Raw genomic sequence first — 17,568 nt, 5'->3', positions numbered from 1 at the left:
TCATAAAGAATTTTATGAATGGCATGGTTTTGTTTATAAATCATTACAACAAAATATTACCTGACAGTGAGACACAGCTAAAATCAGCACAGTAACTTCACAAGTAATTGTGATAAATTATTAAAAAAATCAGCAAAAACTTTTATTTTCCCTTTATTTTGCTCTCTGAATGTTATGATTATACCAGGAACTTACAGTATCTTCAACTTGCTATACAGCATAGTAACTTTGTTTCTGCAATAAGGCTGCAAAATACAGTATTATTGCATTTAGTCCTTTTGAGCATTTTTTGTTATTGTTGTCACTGCCGTAACTATTGTGCTGCCAGAGCAGTATAGAGCCAGGAAAAAAGAAATCTGGGCACTTACCAGCTATTGATCCAGCCAAGAGCAGATTTCCTGGGCTAACCCTCCCATCTTCATTTGTAAATGAAGCTTTCAGATGAGCGTAACAGGGGAAGTAAATGGCAGAGAAGGGGATGTCACGCAAAAAACATGCCTTAGCACCCTGTTTGAAAAAAAGAACAAGTTTTGAGAATGAGCAAATTTACCATGATGAACCATGAATATCAGAGAACAGAGTAACATTGTATTTTTTTCAGTTTGCTGCAAACGGCTTAAAGAAAAAGCAATTTTTCCCTCAAAATTTTGAGAGATTCATGTATTTCACCCTGCTGAGAGGTGTCTCTGTGTTTTTTCTTGGTTCACTAATTTCTGTCATTCTATGTATCTTGTCTACCTCTTCTCCCTCACTCTGAGGCACTGTAGTTACATGCTGGTAATGGAGACAATACCACGTGTTTGAGTGAACTCTGAAAACACCTTTGGAGAACTTTAAATAGTTGACCTTGTAGCCATGAACCTGTAGTGGGGGTTTAAAAAGTGTTTAAAACAGAGCCCCAGGATAGGTCTGTCACCTCTCACTCCCACTTTAGATTAATACTCCAGGGAAAACAGTGTCCAGTCCATACCTCTATACAGGCACTATAATTGATAATGCAACATATATTGAGGGAATAGGGGAATTAACAGCAGGTCTTTTTGCAGAACAGTAACAGCATGATTTATTTGTGAATTTTAAAGTACAAGTTATCTGGGATACAGTTTGTTTCAATAACTTTCATCTCTTACTGCTAAATTTGCCTTGCTATCAATTTGTGGAAGTAGCACAATCAGCCAATAAAGCTACCAGCAATAGAGCTGGTTTCAAATCTAAGAGGGAAGCAAACAGGAAAGGAAATGTTTGGGGTAGTGGCAAGCAATCAAATGTTTTTCAAGCAGGGGGAAAAGCAAAAAGGCCACTAGGGAAGGTCAATCAAAATAAAATATCAAATAGCATCCATGCTCCAACAGCAAAAGGGATTTGCAGTCTGCCTTTCCTCAGAATGGAGATCCAGAGGACACCAGAGCCTGCCAGGACTAAGACCAGGAGGAAAGCACAAACAAGAGGTGGCTTGGGAAAACGGGTAAAATCTTTCAAGCTTGAGAAAGAAATGGTTCATGGATGAGCCTAAGCCTCTTCTCTTTGAAGCAAGGGTGGAGACCTGGTGAAACTGCTTGAGGTTCATCCACAAACCCTCGGGGGGTGCTCTTGTTACTGTACTTCTCTTGTTCACAGGTCTACTAGCACATGGCTCAGTGCCAGACATTTCACAGGGGACATGTTAATATCCACATAATTTAATTAAATCTAATGATATGCCTGGACACATCTGTAAGCTTAGCTTATATTGTAATACCAGTTAAAATATAGCACTTATCCTAGATGCTAGTTATCAAAGACAAAAGAGCTGCAAGGTGTCAGAAAAACCTTGAAGTTGCCTTTCAACGAGGCAAGGCAGAGGAAGGCAGCAGGATGTGTGACAAGATAACCAGGTCCTGCAAGGTACTTCTCAGGAGACTCAAATAAGTGCAGTTTGCAGTCAGAGACTGCCTCTGAGAAACTAAAGATTTATCTAAAAAAGCCATTAGATCTTGTAGTCAGACTTTCTGTGTGTCACAGACTCAGCTACTGAACACAGGGAGCACAATAGGCTCTGCTCTCTCTGAAGTGCTTTCCATCACACTTTCTCAGCTTATTTCTTGATGTTTTCAGACTAAGTACTGGCCACTTCCTCTGACTCTCCCTTTGGAGATTAATGACTTCTGCAGTTCAGACCCTCTGGCTTCTCACTCAGTTGGATGTCTGATTTACACTGCCCATGTCTGATTTAAGCTGGTTCTTCTTGTGCCCTTCTAGAGACAATAAGCAAAATGCCATAAAGGAACTCAAAAAGCACTGGTGTTGGTGCTGCTCTGACCCTTATGCCCTACCTTGAGGACACAGAGTGTGAATTTTTTGTATTCAACAGAGACTAGGATTGTGGACCCTCAATGCGCAACAGAATCCTGTTTAACAATTAACCTTTAATCCTCACATAGACAAGACTAGAGTTTTACCAACTTCTGCATGAAAAAACCCAACATTTTAAGGATCAAATGTCTGCACTGTATTTGCTTCAGAGAAAAATTATGAGACTAACTACTGAAACATTCACAGACTGACATGGATTCTTCAAAGATTTATTTTTAGAGCATACGTTTCCTCAGAGCAAATCTCCTCTGGCTGCCTTTGCCCTCAGGGCACATTACTTTTATTTTCTTTGCAATGTCATTAAACCCTGCACACATTTTTTTTTTTCTCTGCATTTTTTGCATATCCTGAAATATTCTGATACAGTTAAAATAACTTACACAAATCAATAAAGTCCAAATGCAAGCACCTCTCAGTTCAATGTGAGCTGCTAATATTCCTCCCCCTTCACTAAAAGACTCTTTTCCATGGGGCAGAAGTGGCATATTGTTAATATCACTAATAATATACATTCAGGTATGCAAAGAGGGAAGGATGTCCATCAACTTAGCTGGCTCAGTGTAAACAAAATCTGGATCAAAACTTGGATCCACTTTAATAATAACCAGGCTTGGCTCTGGTCCAGCATTGCAACAGTCTAAAGTTTCCCCCCATCGTTCCATTTAAAGTCTGGGAAAGCATGTTTAAAAGCAGGCCCCATTTAACTTCAAGTTAATCATCCGCAACCAGCCTAGGCCAATTAGGAAGGCTTAGGGAGATTGGCCACAGTATCTTGAAAAGCAAAAGAAACATTTATTTTACTTCTCGCACCTTTTTGATGTGGACAACGTGCTGAAAGCCAAAGGGAGTTTTAATCAATCCCCAGAAAGCAGTAAGGAGCATCCACCCGAGTTTATTCTGGCAGCCAAGGTGCAGACCTGCCAGGCATGAAATTGTTGGGAGATCCTACACACCGGGACATGCGCCTTCCTCGCACAACAGCCAGTTGGCTCCCATCTTCAATCTCTTTAATAACTTTAAAGCTCTTAATCTCGGATAGTATCTCACTGAATAAACCAACGGAGGAAAAAAAAACCCTGATTGTCAAAGATTTGGATAAATAAACCCAAGTCAGTGCTGGGGCAGGTTCTTTAGCATGCTAATTCCTGCTTATACCAGCTCTACCTGCAAATAAGGCTCTAAACAAACTATTTCTACTACAAGGGGAGGGTAATTATACTGACAAAGGCACCTCTGTGTCGGGTTGGGCAGAAGGAGCCGGCAGGTCTGGGAGACGCAGGCTTAGCCTAGTCTCCTGCAGTGAATGCACATTGTCTAGTGCAGGGGGAAAAATGCCAGACTGGGGGAACCTAGCAGCATTCAAGACAACAGTGGTGCACCTTGTCTGCGAGAGTTATTTAATGCTTCTGGCACCTGTACTTACAGCCACCCCCTCTTTTTCTCTTTTACAGGTTTAGAATTTATTTGGCATGTATAATTGTTATTTTGATCCTATAGCTACAAACAATAGGCAGCATGTCATTTCTTGATCATATTGCATTCTTCTTAGGTTTTACTACAGACTTAACCCTTTGGAATCGGAGCCCTAACAGCACCTAACAGGTTTTGTAACAGTTAGTCAAATATTACTGGTATTTGCTTTCAAGGGCTGGATTTTTTTTTCCACTGTAAAATGGCATTGCCTTAAAAGCTACTATAGGTTTTTATTCACATATACTTATACCAACCAAACTATGAAACTCATTTAGAACATCACGTTAGAGGAACAAAATGCCAATTTCAAATGCTCTACCAGCAATTTCAATTCAGTTTGCAGGGGAAAATCTAGTTGTTTTAGTTGAAAGGGCATTTTTTTCGTTAATTTAAAAGGAAATTTCTGAAAAGCATATGTTCTCACATATGAGAACAGTCACAAATAGGCATGGTAGATGCAAAATATAACTCTAAACTTTTACTACTGTCTTTCATATGTTTATCATTCTGCTGTAAACCCTCAGCTTCAGAACATGAAATAGCTCAGCTGTTATCAAAGGAACCAGGTGAGAGTTTGGTACACATCCTGTCACTTGAGATTACACTTTCCAGGTCAACACACCAGAAGCTTCTTTAAGAAGCATTTGGAGGCAAGGGAGAGGAGGGGGAAAAGAAGACTTTTGGAAGCTTTTCTGACTAGTTTTGGAAATGAAAACTGTGTTGGCAATATCAGCCAAAGCACAAATTTGAGCTAAATACCTTGTAGTAATTATAACAATAAACATTACCACAACCAACGTACCCTTTCCTTGAAGACTCATTTACCACTCTATTATTTACTGTCTTCCTGGGATACAGAATAACTTTGTTGTGCAAAATTATGAAGTGCCACTGTCTGTTATACTGTAAAGCACTATTCAGTATGATTATGTATAAGAGGAGTAACATTTTATTAAGCATTTTATGGCAGATATTATATGGATATGAGTTTTTGTGATGTACAAAATAAGTAGGTATACTTACAGTGTTTATTTACATGGACACTTTAAAGATGTCTTTCAAAGCAAATAGAATATAAATTCAACTGACTTTAACGGGACTTTATTCATATTAAGTTGTAAGACAGGCAGAAGACAGAAAATGTATTATCTAATCTTCGATGATTACTTTAATATTCAATTGTGACTAGGAATTAAATAAAATATATTAAAAATACTGAAAAACAGAAAAGTATCCCTTCCCATTTCTGCCAACACAAATGACATTTTGCATTAGTTTAAGTGATATTTTCCCCGACTGCAGTATGTTGTCTCTATATTTTTAAAAATAGTTGTCACCTGCCGATTATCTATAGCTAAAGAATTTACTAGTCACAAGCTTCAGTGCCCTGGTGCTTTCACAGTAAAGATTACTGGGAAAAAGAACGCAAATAAAGGAAATAAATTCCCTCTGCAAAAGTACTGGTATGTGTTCCCCCTAAGCAGCATCTGGATTTTGAGAAGTACAGTTTTTTTAAATACTTATTTACACATGTAGTTCAGAATTTTAGACAAAGACAGGAAAAAAATTGCTTTCTAGCTTTAAAGAACTTCAGGGGTTCAACCCAGCCATCAGCTTAACAAACTGTATGTATCAAATCTTTTTACTGCTGGAATTATTTTTGCATTTTATTTCTAAGCTGCATATCATGACAGAATGGCTAATATCTGACCACCCAGTGGAGACGCAGGGAGTCCAGGAGGAAGCGCTGACTGTAAATTGTTGTACTTATTATGATCCCAGAACTACTGTTCTTTAGTTCTTTCGTGAGGAAGGAAGAGAAGGGGAAGCAGAGGTAGATATGGGCTACCCAGGATATACAGAACCATTGCTCAGGTGTGCAGCAATGGACACAGAAAAGCCAAGGATTAGCTGGAGATTGATCTAGGAAGGGATGTGAAGGGGAAATAAAAAAGGTTTCTGTAAGCACATCAGCAGCAAAAGGGCAACTAAATAAATTGTGAGGCTGTTGCACAATGGGGGCAGGAAACCTAGTGACAAAGTACATGGAAAAAGCAGAGAAATTACCTTTGTCTTGCTTTTTACCAGTAAAATCTGTCCCCAGGCCCCTCAGCTCCACAGGTTTACCAGAAAAGTCTGCATTACTTGCAGACAGGGCACTTGGAGCACATACACAATCTTGAGACCAGAACAGAAACCTGCAGTGGTGCTGAGACAGCTGGCTGCTGACTTTGTGAGGTTGTTTCTACCTTCAAAACATCAAGTCAGACAAGGTCATTCTGGTAACTAGAACAGACAAACATCACATCCATCTTGAAGAGTAAGAAGGAAGATCTGGGAAATTACAAGATGTCTGGGCACACCTCTGTTCCTGGGAGGTTTATGATGCAAACGTCCCTGGAAGCCATTTCCAAGCATATGAAGAGTAAAGGAAATATTGGGAACAACTAATTCAGATTTACCAAATCACAGCTGACCAACCATTTTGCCAGACCTGTGGATAAGGGGACAGCAATGGATGTTGTACACCTTGACTAAAAGCCTGGCTTTTGAAATGGTCTGTCATCATATCCCACAGCTAAACCAGTGGACATGAGCTGCACTCTCAGCAGATGATGCTGAACTGGGGAAATAGTGTGCTGTAGTGAGAGGCTGCTGTTCAGAGATAACTTCATAGGATGGAGATACAGGCTGAAAGCATCTTTGGAGGAAAAGTGTGGAGGATACTGTGCCCAAGTTGAGTATGGGTCAGCAATGCCTCTTTGCAGTGAAGTCAGCCAGCCACACCCTGGGTTACAGTAGCAAGATTGCAAGGGAAGTGATTATTGCCCTCCATTCAGCACTGCTGAGACCACATCTGGAGCCCTGTGTCCAATTCTCTCCCATACAAGAAAGATGCTTTCATGCTGGAGTGAGTCCAGTGTGGGGCCATCAAGCCAGTTGTGTAGTCCATGGCACATAAAAGAGGAACTCACTGTGCTCAACTTTGAGAAGAGCAGGCTAGGGAGAGACCTTATTGCTCACTTAAAGGAGAGTGCAGGGAAAGAAAACTACTCTTGGAGGTGCACAGTGGAACGATCAGAAGCTTGAACATGGCCAATTCAATTAGTCATAAGAAAAGAGGTGTGGGATTTTTTCTTTTCTATGTTTGCTTTTAAACCCTAAAGGTGGTCAAATACCTGGTGGTCAGGTTGCCCAGGTGACCTCCAGGACTGGCTCTCAACAAAAATTACTCTAACATCAAATCTGCAAGTAGAGAAAGCACAGAGCAGATATCTCAGGACAGTACTACTGTGAACTGTTTCTGTCCCTAGCACAGTGAAGTGGCACATTAACATACCAATGAATTATCCAAAAGAATATTACTCTCACTTATACAGAGGGGCACTAAAACTATGCAATCCAGCTTCTTCTCAGTGATCCTCAAAGGATATGCATTTGGACTAGAGTGCAGGGGTAATTATGATCATAATCAATACAAGATTCACTCAGCTGGATGCAAAAAGGGTTTACATTTCCTTTGTTAATTTGTTGACATGAGACATAAGATTTATTTGTCTGTGCCTTGGTTTTCTCTGTTAATGCAAGACAGGAGCACTGAAATTAACTACATTGGGGAGTGTGGGCATTTTATTTTTAATCCACAGGAAATGCTTCATAGGTAGAAAATAATACAAAATATAAGAATTTAAATAACAAGCAGTACATCTTGTTAAAACATGCAGGAATTTGCCTCATGAAGCTAAGACTAACTCTTCACATCATCAGGCTGCACTTATAATTAATACATTCTTCCTTGCTGACTACTATATGGGACTCCTGCAGATTTTCACCTGAATTTCAGCATAAACGACTCATGGAAACTAAGCAGAACATGCCAGATGGATCTGTAGTGGTAAGAACAGCTTTCAGGGATGACTTTTCTCCAAACTAGGAAAGGAGAATTTTCACTTTCAAGGATTGACAAGGATTTCACAATCCTTGCCATGTGATAAATAAAACTTAAAACCAAAAAAGACATTCATTTATGTAAAATTAAAATTACTGAAATTAAAAGTCTAAAATTCTGGTTTCAACACTTGCAGAAGAAAGTCAGTTAAAGTTTAAGTCATGGCTAAGATAGACAAGTGTTTAAACAGCTGGAATACTTACATGAAGGCTCATTAAGCCTACCAAGGAACTTCAAGATTCTCAAATAAAACTATTTTCTAGAATAACTATCTATTCTGGTTCCTCCATGGCAGTATCTATGGAGTCATAACTAGGTCTACTAAAGTAAGTGCATTAAGGGCTTGAGATACAAGTCTAAGTCTTGTGCCTTGAGAGAAAGACAAAGCTAAAGCAAAGACTTCAGATGCAAATGGAAGAGTTCTTAGAGTGAACAACATGAGAAGTACTGAGATAGTAATAAAATCCTCATTCCTGTTTCATAGTTTAAAGCTAATTTGACTTGTTAAGAGTATGAACATTCCAAACATACCAACATATTTTGGTTCTCATTAGCAGAAGATTCATTATTATTTGATGTCCACTTCATCATTATACTTAATTAATTTAGAAGCACCACCAAAGAAGGCAGCACCTATCACATCTAGTCTCATCTGAAATTCATTTAAAACCACTGATGTCTCTGGGAAACATTTACTGGGGCTGATGCCTGATGCAATGAGTTGTTAATATCTGCCTGGCCCCACAAACACTGCCAACTCCAGCGCAAGCATTCAGGAGAGGGCTGCTTTTGCCTCCAACACTGCAGCTCCACAAGCACCTCAAGGCAGTTTAAAATTATACTGAGACACACTGGCTCCCCATGCCACAGTCACTCCTCCTTTTGACTGGGTACAACCATCCTGAGAAGATACAGAGTGAGCTGGTCTGGGTTCAAAACAAAGCCCTAAGGTGGAGGAGGTTTTATGACTTTCTTGTTCCAGATCATTATGTGGGTGCACAAATGCTCTGACTGGCACACGGGAAAGGGGGCAGATGGGATTACCATTTTCCTTTGGCTGTAGTCCCAAATGTTTGTTAGAAAACAGCACAAAGCTGTCCAATTACAGACCTAGCTGTGACTAAGGGTGCCGTTGGACACAAGCCTTGTGACATGGTCTGCGCTCAGTGCGTGCCCGTCATTGCCAGGCTAAATTCTCTAGTTTTGTCAAACCACTCAAGTTTTTGTAGGCAATGAATCTTAACAACATAAAAAAGGACATGAACACAGGAAGTGGGGTGGAGGGTTGAGAGAGACAGAAACAGAGACAACAGCTGAGTAAAAACAAATCCAAACCCTTTTTTTTTTGTGTGTATGTGTGTGTGTGGAGGTAAATGGACTCAACAAATGAAACACTGAAACTGTGTCTTGTGATTAAATAATTGTTTCAATGCAACAGTTAGTGCTGTAACTAGCTCCTGTTCATGTGTAGTCCTGACTAATATCCACCAGTATTTACTCTAGTGGATAGAAATAATTCATGATACAACCCAAGACATTAATGCCATTAAAAATGGAAAAATGTAGTAAATTCTGCTCAACCACCAGGAGTAGGTATTCAGGGAGAAAAAAAAAACCAAAAAAATGCTACTTTAGTAATCTAGTTCATCATTGGTTTCATCTTGTGTTTTCTTATTGCTAGTCCAAGTAAAAGTCAGTAGCTGACCTCCATTCCTGCACAGCCTCAGGGAAGCAGACTCTTTACAAAATCCCTGTTTTCAGTTGTAAATGTTAATCTGATCAATACAGTAATGCCATTTACTAGGAGTTTACACAATAGCCTCAGCTTCAGTAAAACACCTAAAAAATTAGCAAGTCAATTTAAAGGGAAAAACAACTCCCCATTAAATCCTATTCAGACCTGCAACTTCTCTCCAGGCCAAAACATACAGACACGTTCTCATGGGCAGGGTCCCTCTTTGTAATGTTAACAGAGCAATTTAAAAAGACTGGATGCTTAAAAAAAAGCAGATGGAATTCAAATACTGGGGAGAGGGGGATGGGGCTCATTTGGTGTCTTTTGAAGCATCTTCAATTTATGGCTGGACTGCTGTAAATAAGCAACAGAGGAATACTGCCTGCTTCACTGGAAATCCTGGGACAAATTGGAAGTATGCAGGCTTTCTCCCGAGTTGTAGGCTGCAGAGTCTGAAGCACCACACGGTGCTCTGAAGTATATGGTATCTATTACAACTTTTGTTTCAATACTTGAGTGTAGTGGCTATCTCAAAGTACTTCAAGACCTTTCATATTCCCCCATATCTAATCTCCTTCATCGAAAAGTAGAAGACATCCTCCTAAAAGTATGTTAATAATTTAAATTATTTATAGCATATATCCGGTTAGATTCAACATTCAGAAGATGCTTTCATTCCTGCTGCCAACATTAAACCTAACTTGACTTCTACGTATTTATGTATCTATGTGAAAACAGTAATATAGCGAGCAGAACTGTAGAGTCTGTAGCATATGCTCACAAAGGCAGCTTTTCGTGGTATTATTGGGGAAAATATTCTTCTAAAGAAGCAAGGGGAAGCTTGCTTTAGGAGTTTATTTTTATGCTGGGCTCCCACTGTCTGTATTTCTTCACTATTATTGTGCTGCAATTAATTCCCATCACCAAATGAATGATGACATCTGAGAAAGTTGCTGGTTGAATCAACCACAGAAGAGCAAAATCAAGTTCCAAAACTGTAAGCTCTATACCATGCAGATGAAAATAAGCTTATTTTTACAGCAGGCAGAATATCAGGAATCACAAACTAATATTCAATGAACCTTAAACCTGCTGAAGTGAGAAAAGAATTCTCAGTAAGATTTACAAAAACATATGCTCAAAAAGGTGAGACAGTTTCTTCCCTTACTAAAAAATGAAAAATGAAGATATAATATCACATAATAATTTTTCTTTTAAAAAGTAAAATTGCATCTACCTATGAAAGCTTGTGAGAACAATGAAATTATATGTTGATTTGAAAATTTATAATAGGGTTTTTAAAAATATTTTTTAAAAACATACCTTGTAGAGACCAAAGAAACCTAAGTCCCTTAACACACTGAGGGCACTAACTCGTGGACCAGTAGTAATTTCTCCAGCCACCTGCAATCGAATCTTGACAATTTCCAGTGGATTGGTAAAGATTACTTGAGAACCGCCAGCCTGAAATTAAAAGCAGAAATCAATATATTAACCTGCTACATTATTTGCAGTGTGTATCCTGTTACATTCAAGATAAGCCATTTTCAATCCTCCTGCACTTGGTTAAGGAATTAGCAGTCGAGTTTTAGTATTAGTGCATCTCACAAGGTAAGAAATCTACTCCCCCACCAGATGAGTCATCAGGAAAAACAGAGAGGAAGCAGGTCAGCCACTGTAGGACACTGCAGTACATCAGACAGACACTAGCTCAATTCTCCTTGCAAGAACACGTTCACCAACACCAAGTTATGCAATATTGACAAACCAAGAACACTATAATACAAGCAATGAAGTAAAAGGAAAAATTAGTAACTAGTAATGCAGCTGTGATGTGCAGTATATAGAAAATGAAAACATACTGTTGAAGAGCAGAAATCTGGCAGAAACTTTTTCTGATTTTGACATGAGCTCATATAACAAAGAACACATGGATTCCAATGAATGGAATCGCAAGTATATCATGCTTTTTAAAAAAAACCCTCTGAACTACCAGTTTCAGTGCCATTAAATGCTGTTTGATTCAAGAGACTAAGCTCTACATCATTATTTAGGTACCAGGCATTAAAGAAAAGAAGGTCTACAGACTGAAAGTATTCTATTAATCAAGAACCACTAAATATTTTCAATGTATCAGTCTCCATTTTTTGGGAAGACACCACTCAATCGATTCTGAAAGTCTGCTTTAAAACACAACGGTGGCAAGCATTTTGGACTCCTTCTGGTTCTCGTAAAGTTCATCTCATTCATCATATGTAACTCAGGGCATAACCTTTCTGCTATACTGACAGATCCTGAGCTAAAAATCTGCAACCAAAAAGAAGGTAATATGAAGGTTACTTAAGTGTACTAAAAAATATTCATTCAAACTCCTTCTGGCTCAAATTCAACAGACTGTCATTCTGTTAAGTAATTCTGTGGCATGACAGCTATGCTCTTCTTTAGGTTCTGAAATCACACAAATTATGCAAAGGGCAACCCTCGCCCGCCCTACAAGAAAACAACTATTTTGTTCTAGAAGGTAATGACTAAAATAAAATAACCATTTAGAAGCACTTGCATGTAATGATGTCTAGTATGCAAACACCATGTGCACGTGTTGTTAAAATTATCCCAGTGTTAAAAGAATTAATTGTAGCTCAGATAAATGATCATTCAAAATAAAAAATACACACAGTAATATGGTTCAAATAATATTCTGAAGAAATGGCAAATCACACGAACAACTATTCTTGTCTACCACTTGGAATGAGCATATACAATGTGGTTACAAATTTAAGTCTTTACATAACCCCCAAAATATCCCAAGTGTTTCCTATTTTGACCAGGAAAAGCATACTCTTGTGTAACTCAACTGGTTTTGACTTTCAAATTGGCATAATTTAATTTAACTGCTTTTACCAAACCAGGATCCTGGTATACATAAAACTGCTATTCTTGTTGCCATCAAAAATTAGACTGATAAATTATTTAGCACATATGCTGATGTAAGTTTTGCACCTACACTGGAATATGTTAAACAAGTAAGCATTCAAAACAAAAAAAAATCTTTCTTTTACTTGTCTATTCATCTTGTAAAGTCTCAAAATAAATAAAAAAGAATCCTGGAAAGGTTCTTTGAAGAATTGCACATTCCTATATAATAAAAGTTTAGGTGTAGATATTACAATTATTAGGCATTCCCCCATGCCAACATATATATTTTCTTCTTAAAAATGATATGTTCATTTGCAAGTTTGTTATACAACAACCATTCTCTAAAACACATTACTTAAAAACTTGTATCAATTGATCTATTAGCAGAATTAAACTACATTCCCTCAGTATGATATTCCCACAGTTCATTGTACCATGACTCCATGAGAAATGTTCCTTTAATTTTCACTACAGGAAAACCATATTAAATTTTAAAAGATTACAACAAAATTAAGTATTAGTACAAAATTGGTATTATTATTACTATTAGTGCACCAAAACATGGAACAATTTAAAAATCTATAAAAATGTTTATAAGTGAATGCCATTATAAAGAAAGGAATTAGAAAGATATCGATGATTTTAAAGGAGAATAAAGGCAAATTATTTAAACACAATATAATTTCAGGACAAACAGATGGGAAGTACTTCAGGTGCTAGCACATATAAATGCCTATGTTTGCATGTCCAACCTGGCTGTGTAGACACTTCCAGCACTAGACATTTGCTGCTCTGGCTAAATCACATAGGACTTCCTCTGCTTCAGCTTGCTATTTAAAAACATAGATGCTATTATTTACCCACTTCATACAATCACTACACTCAAAGTTTTAAAAACAGAAATCTGCATGTACCAGACAGTACTAAAAGGACTATCAATTTTGCTGCCCACACAGCAAGTTTGAAGAGAGACACTGGTCATTTCCAGTGAAGTGTTTCCAGACTGTCCAGATACTATCCCAGAACTCCCTGAACAACCTCTACCATGCTCTGAATTTGAACTAAGATATACTCCAAAAATCAAACGGTGAATAACTGAAAGCGATGAGCCAGACAATACCTGACAGAGGTCTCAGTAGGAGGGTTGCTACCACCTGCCTGCCTCGTGATGCAGAGGAAGGCTGGTTTATCAGCCTGTGCAGAGGCAGTTCCAGTGGTAAAAAGTACAGTTGCTCAGTGGGGAGCTTTGATCATTTTGTTATTTGAGCATCTGTGCTGGTAACTGCAGCTCCTTGCTCTCAAAATGGGGGGGAAGCAAACCGGAGATGGCTACTGTAGTCTCTAATGAAATGATTTCTTGCTTATCTAGTACTGGTAACTCCTATTGTGTAATTCATCATCACAGTAATGCAAGCGTTCATAAATATTAATTTATTTCCTCCCAGTGCTTCTGTGAGGAAAGTACAATGAATCTGGTTTTACAAGAAAGGGTTTTGAGGCAGTTTAGTTGTATGACTAGTGTGTGCGTTTCCCCCCTGCCCAAACATTCACAACTTGTAAGAGTCTCCAGATATCCTCATCTCCAAATCAGTAGCTTGAGTCACAATAGCACAGCTTTTGTCTTCTTTCTCAATTTTTTTCATAGTGAATGCAATGAAAGAAATCTTATCAATCTCTTTTTTTTTCCAGGCTTTTCAAGGTACTGGTATGAACTGGTATGGAAAAAAACCAACCAGACAAAACATCCTCAGCACATTGTATCACCCTGTTCATTCATTTTGTTTGGCCAAAAGTTGAAGAATACTGCCTTCTGGCTTGCTAGCTTTTGCAGTCAAAAATGTATTTAATTAAAAAAATTTTTAAATAAGCTCCCAAAGGGAAGAGTTGGAAAACTTATTTTTTTTGTCCCGAATAAACATCACTGAAGCTTAGGTTGCTCAAGCTTAATGATTTCTCCACTAAGTGTCAGAAAAATCAAACACATCAACTGTTTAATACAGATGGTTCCCAGTAACACAAATTTTTCTGTACTGAAGTTACAAACTTGAATACCCTCAACTCTGAATTCCTTATCACACCTTCCAATCATTTTTTAAACAAATGATCTGATTGTATAAGTAAATCTATTACTTTTCAGTTATTATCATGTGATTAAAGTAAAAACTACAATTTTGAGTTATTTATAGGCATAGATAACCAGAGGTACTGCACAGATAATTATCTCAAAGGGCCCACAAAGGGCCCATATTATTCTGAAAGAATTTAACATTTGACCTAATCACAAGCACTTATGGTCTTGTTTGATTTAGAGCAAGCAAATAAAAGGGAAATATCACTGTCATCCAAGAAAAATTCATACATGCACAACAAGAAATGTGCATGCCTTTAAATGTGCTTTAACAAAGTTAGCTAACTATGCACCCAAACACATGTGAATTTTTAAAAATAAGCTGGCTTTTTTCCCATTTTTGCAGTTCTTCAACTGTGCAATTGGTATGATATCACCCAACACCTCTCGATGGCAGTATAGTCTTGCACAGTAATACAGTACTGTCTATCATGTCTACTGCTACTTTACTGCATAAAAGGAAGAAGTAGAAATAGTTGAGGATTGGTTGGGTTTTTTTGTCCATGGAGAAATAAAGCCCACTCTGTAATTTAAAAAAATTGGTTTAGTAACAATCACTTAACAGTATTTCAGTTTAAGAAGTCAAAATGTTTTCTATTTCTTCGTGTTCAAATCACTCTGCAATAAACTTGCTGGAAAATAAACAGTTTTTCACCCCCCCCCTCATCACACAGAGAGAAGAAATTCCTGTTCTTTTTAATATAACTGCTTTTTGTGCCCTTATGAGATTAACTAAGAAATGAGCACACCAGACACAACTCTCCTCAGGCTTTCACATCTCTATTTTAAAGCTCTAGTGTATGCCCTGAAGAGAATACTGCCTGCAATTAAAGAAGGAAATTCTGTGTTTTCCATTCCAGAAGAAAGTACTAGATTATTTTCCTTTCAGTGCTACTGACCATCAAATATTCTTGCTCCTCTAATTAACCTTATTACTTATTTCAAATTTTAGCCCCTTTCCTGCTCTCAGTAACAGCTTTTAGGGTCAGCCTGGATCTTTCTTCTGCATCCCACCCAACTTATCACATATCCCTTTTTATGATTTCATGGATGAAGACAGGATTACTACTGCTATTAGAGTGTTAATGTTTTTCAACAATATCACCCAGGGATAGCAATTATAGCAATTAATGGCAATCATAAAAATACATAAGCAATATATTATACAATTACCAAAAATCAACCTCTGCAAAAGAAATTGTCTGCAATGTCTTAGTTACTTGTTTAATCTATAAAAGACAAGCAGATGCAAATTTCAACTGTTTATCATATTCAGTCCTACTGCATATCATACTCTGTCCCAAGCCTTTACTCCTTGTCAGCTTCCAGAAACAATTTGTTTTCCTGTGCATTTCCTAGCATCCATTAATCCTAATTAAAGTCATGGTTCCTAAAGTACAGACACTAAATAAAGATTGCTCATTGTCATAAAAAAATTAAATTAAAAATGTACCAATGATTTCAAGAACAGAAGAATTACCATCCTCATTGTAAAATAAAGGGCAACTAAGGCACAGAACTGTTCCATGATTTACCACAAAACCGCATACCAACTCTACAACAGAACAAGGCTTAGAAGCCAGATTTACAGAGTGCCACTGCAGTGCTTCAAACTACCTCTAAAAGTCTTGGTGTTTGCATGGCAGTAGGTCCCAAGAGCATCAGATGAATTATGCCAAACTGATGCACAGGGGATTTCACTATGGACACTCCTGTTACCAGAAAAGCTCCCAAGTACAAGACAGCAGTCCAAAATTACTGTTTTTCTAACAGATCTCAAAGGTGACCACCTTAATTTCATGGTACTGTATGTCAAGAGCAAAGCATATTGGGTTCTCAAAAGCTTGGTTCTATGCTACCTTTTCATTCCATAAATCCAGGCCTCAAAAATCTAGACAAGCCATCTCATGCTATTTTGTGTTCTCTCATCTGTGGTCCTATCTACACAGCATTCTGATAATGTTCTTTAGCAATGGGAGTTCATATAGTAAATACCTTTTCTTCAGATCACAAGACTTCCTGAGCCCTCAATCATCTGCTTTTCACTACCCTGATCAGCCTATCACAGAAACAGCTTTCATGCTGCCCAGGCAGCATTCTGGTTTTTTCTAGCTAATCTTTCTTGTCTTCTGGGGACTGCTTTCCCTTGGTCTGGCTAAGGTTTTACTTTGTGCAGCTCAATCAGCAAACACTGCTAGAATCACAGTCTTGTTAATGTCCAAATGTACCTAAAATGTAAAGCAAGCTCTGTCAAATCCTCACATAAAAGTGCTCATAAATAGAATTACAATTAGTCTGAACAGAAGTACGTTCCTGTTACTGCATCGGATTTCCAAGACTCAGATACAAGTTGTGAGGAGTGTCCTACAACAGGATATTAATGACCTGCCTAAACAGAAACAAACAGGAGTACGGTTTGTTTATAAGTACTGACCAAGTCTGCAATGGGAAAAAAATTAAAATTGTGGATATTTTCCACGTTATAGGTAATTCACTTCTCAGAAGCCTAGCCAAAAAATCAAAGTGGAGCCTACTTGATTGGCATTATAAAAGCAATTAACTTACAGACCTGTCAAATCTGTTAATGTTTGGCTCTGTCTGCTCTACTTGTCTATTTTGACTAGCTGTAGAATCATTTAATGATTTACAGACCTTTCAAGCCCTAAGGCATGGTAGCTGTATTAAAACTGTGACTCATTATTTCTTGGTCACATCATAAATTACTGTGACATCATAAATATCTTCCTTTTTCTCACAGAAAGATAGATTTTAATTCCTGATTTGAGTTCGAGCCTTTCTTTTTGGATTTGGAGGTTTTTTGAACCTTCACTGGTAAACACTGTAATATTTTACTGCCAGTAAAAGAAGAAGTAAAAGGAGAAAGGGACATGTAATAAAAAATAATTGTCAAAACAAATCCATGTCTTAAACTGCAGTGTGCATTCGGGTACAACTTTGCAGTCATTATTTCTAATAAAACAGGAAAAAAAAGTATAAGATTTTTAAATTAATGTT

The 17,568-nt window shown here is 37.8% G+C and overlaps 1 protein-coding gene across 3 annotated transcripts in view; it reads right to left on the bottom strand.

Annotated features, from left to right (window-relative positions):
• Nucleotides 1-17,568, bottom strand: part of SLC25A13 (solute carrier family 25 member 13) — a 99,278-nt gene that overhangs the window by 5,788 nt on the left and 75,922 nt on the right. For all 3 annotated transcript variants that reach the window (XM_068210622.1, XM_068210612.1, XM_068210603.1), the window contains 2 exons: nucleotides 10,833-10,973; nucleotides 369-507 (listed from right to left, as the gene is read on the bottom strand). In XM_068210622.1, the coding sequence (XP_068066723.1) occupies nucleotides 369-507; nucleotides 10,833-10,973 (280 nt within the window). The remainder of the gene's footprint in view (nucleotides 1-368; nucleotides 508-10,832; nucleotides 10,974-17,568) is intronic.

The sequence above is a fragment of the Anomalospiza imberbis genome, chromosome 1, assembly GCF_031753505.1.
Source record: "Anomalospiza imberbis isolate Cuckoo-Finch-1a 21T00152 chromosome 1, ASM3175350v1, whole genome shotgun sequence".
NCBI lineage: Eukaryota > Metazoa > Chordata > Aves > Passeriformes > Viduidae > Anomalospiza > Anomalospiza imberbis.
This window is presented reverse-complemented; position numbering and strand designations above follow the sequence as displayed.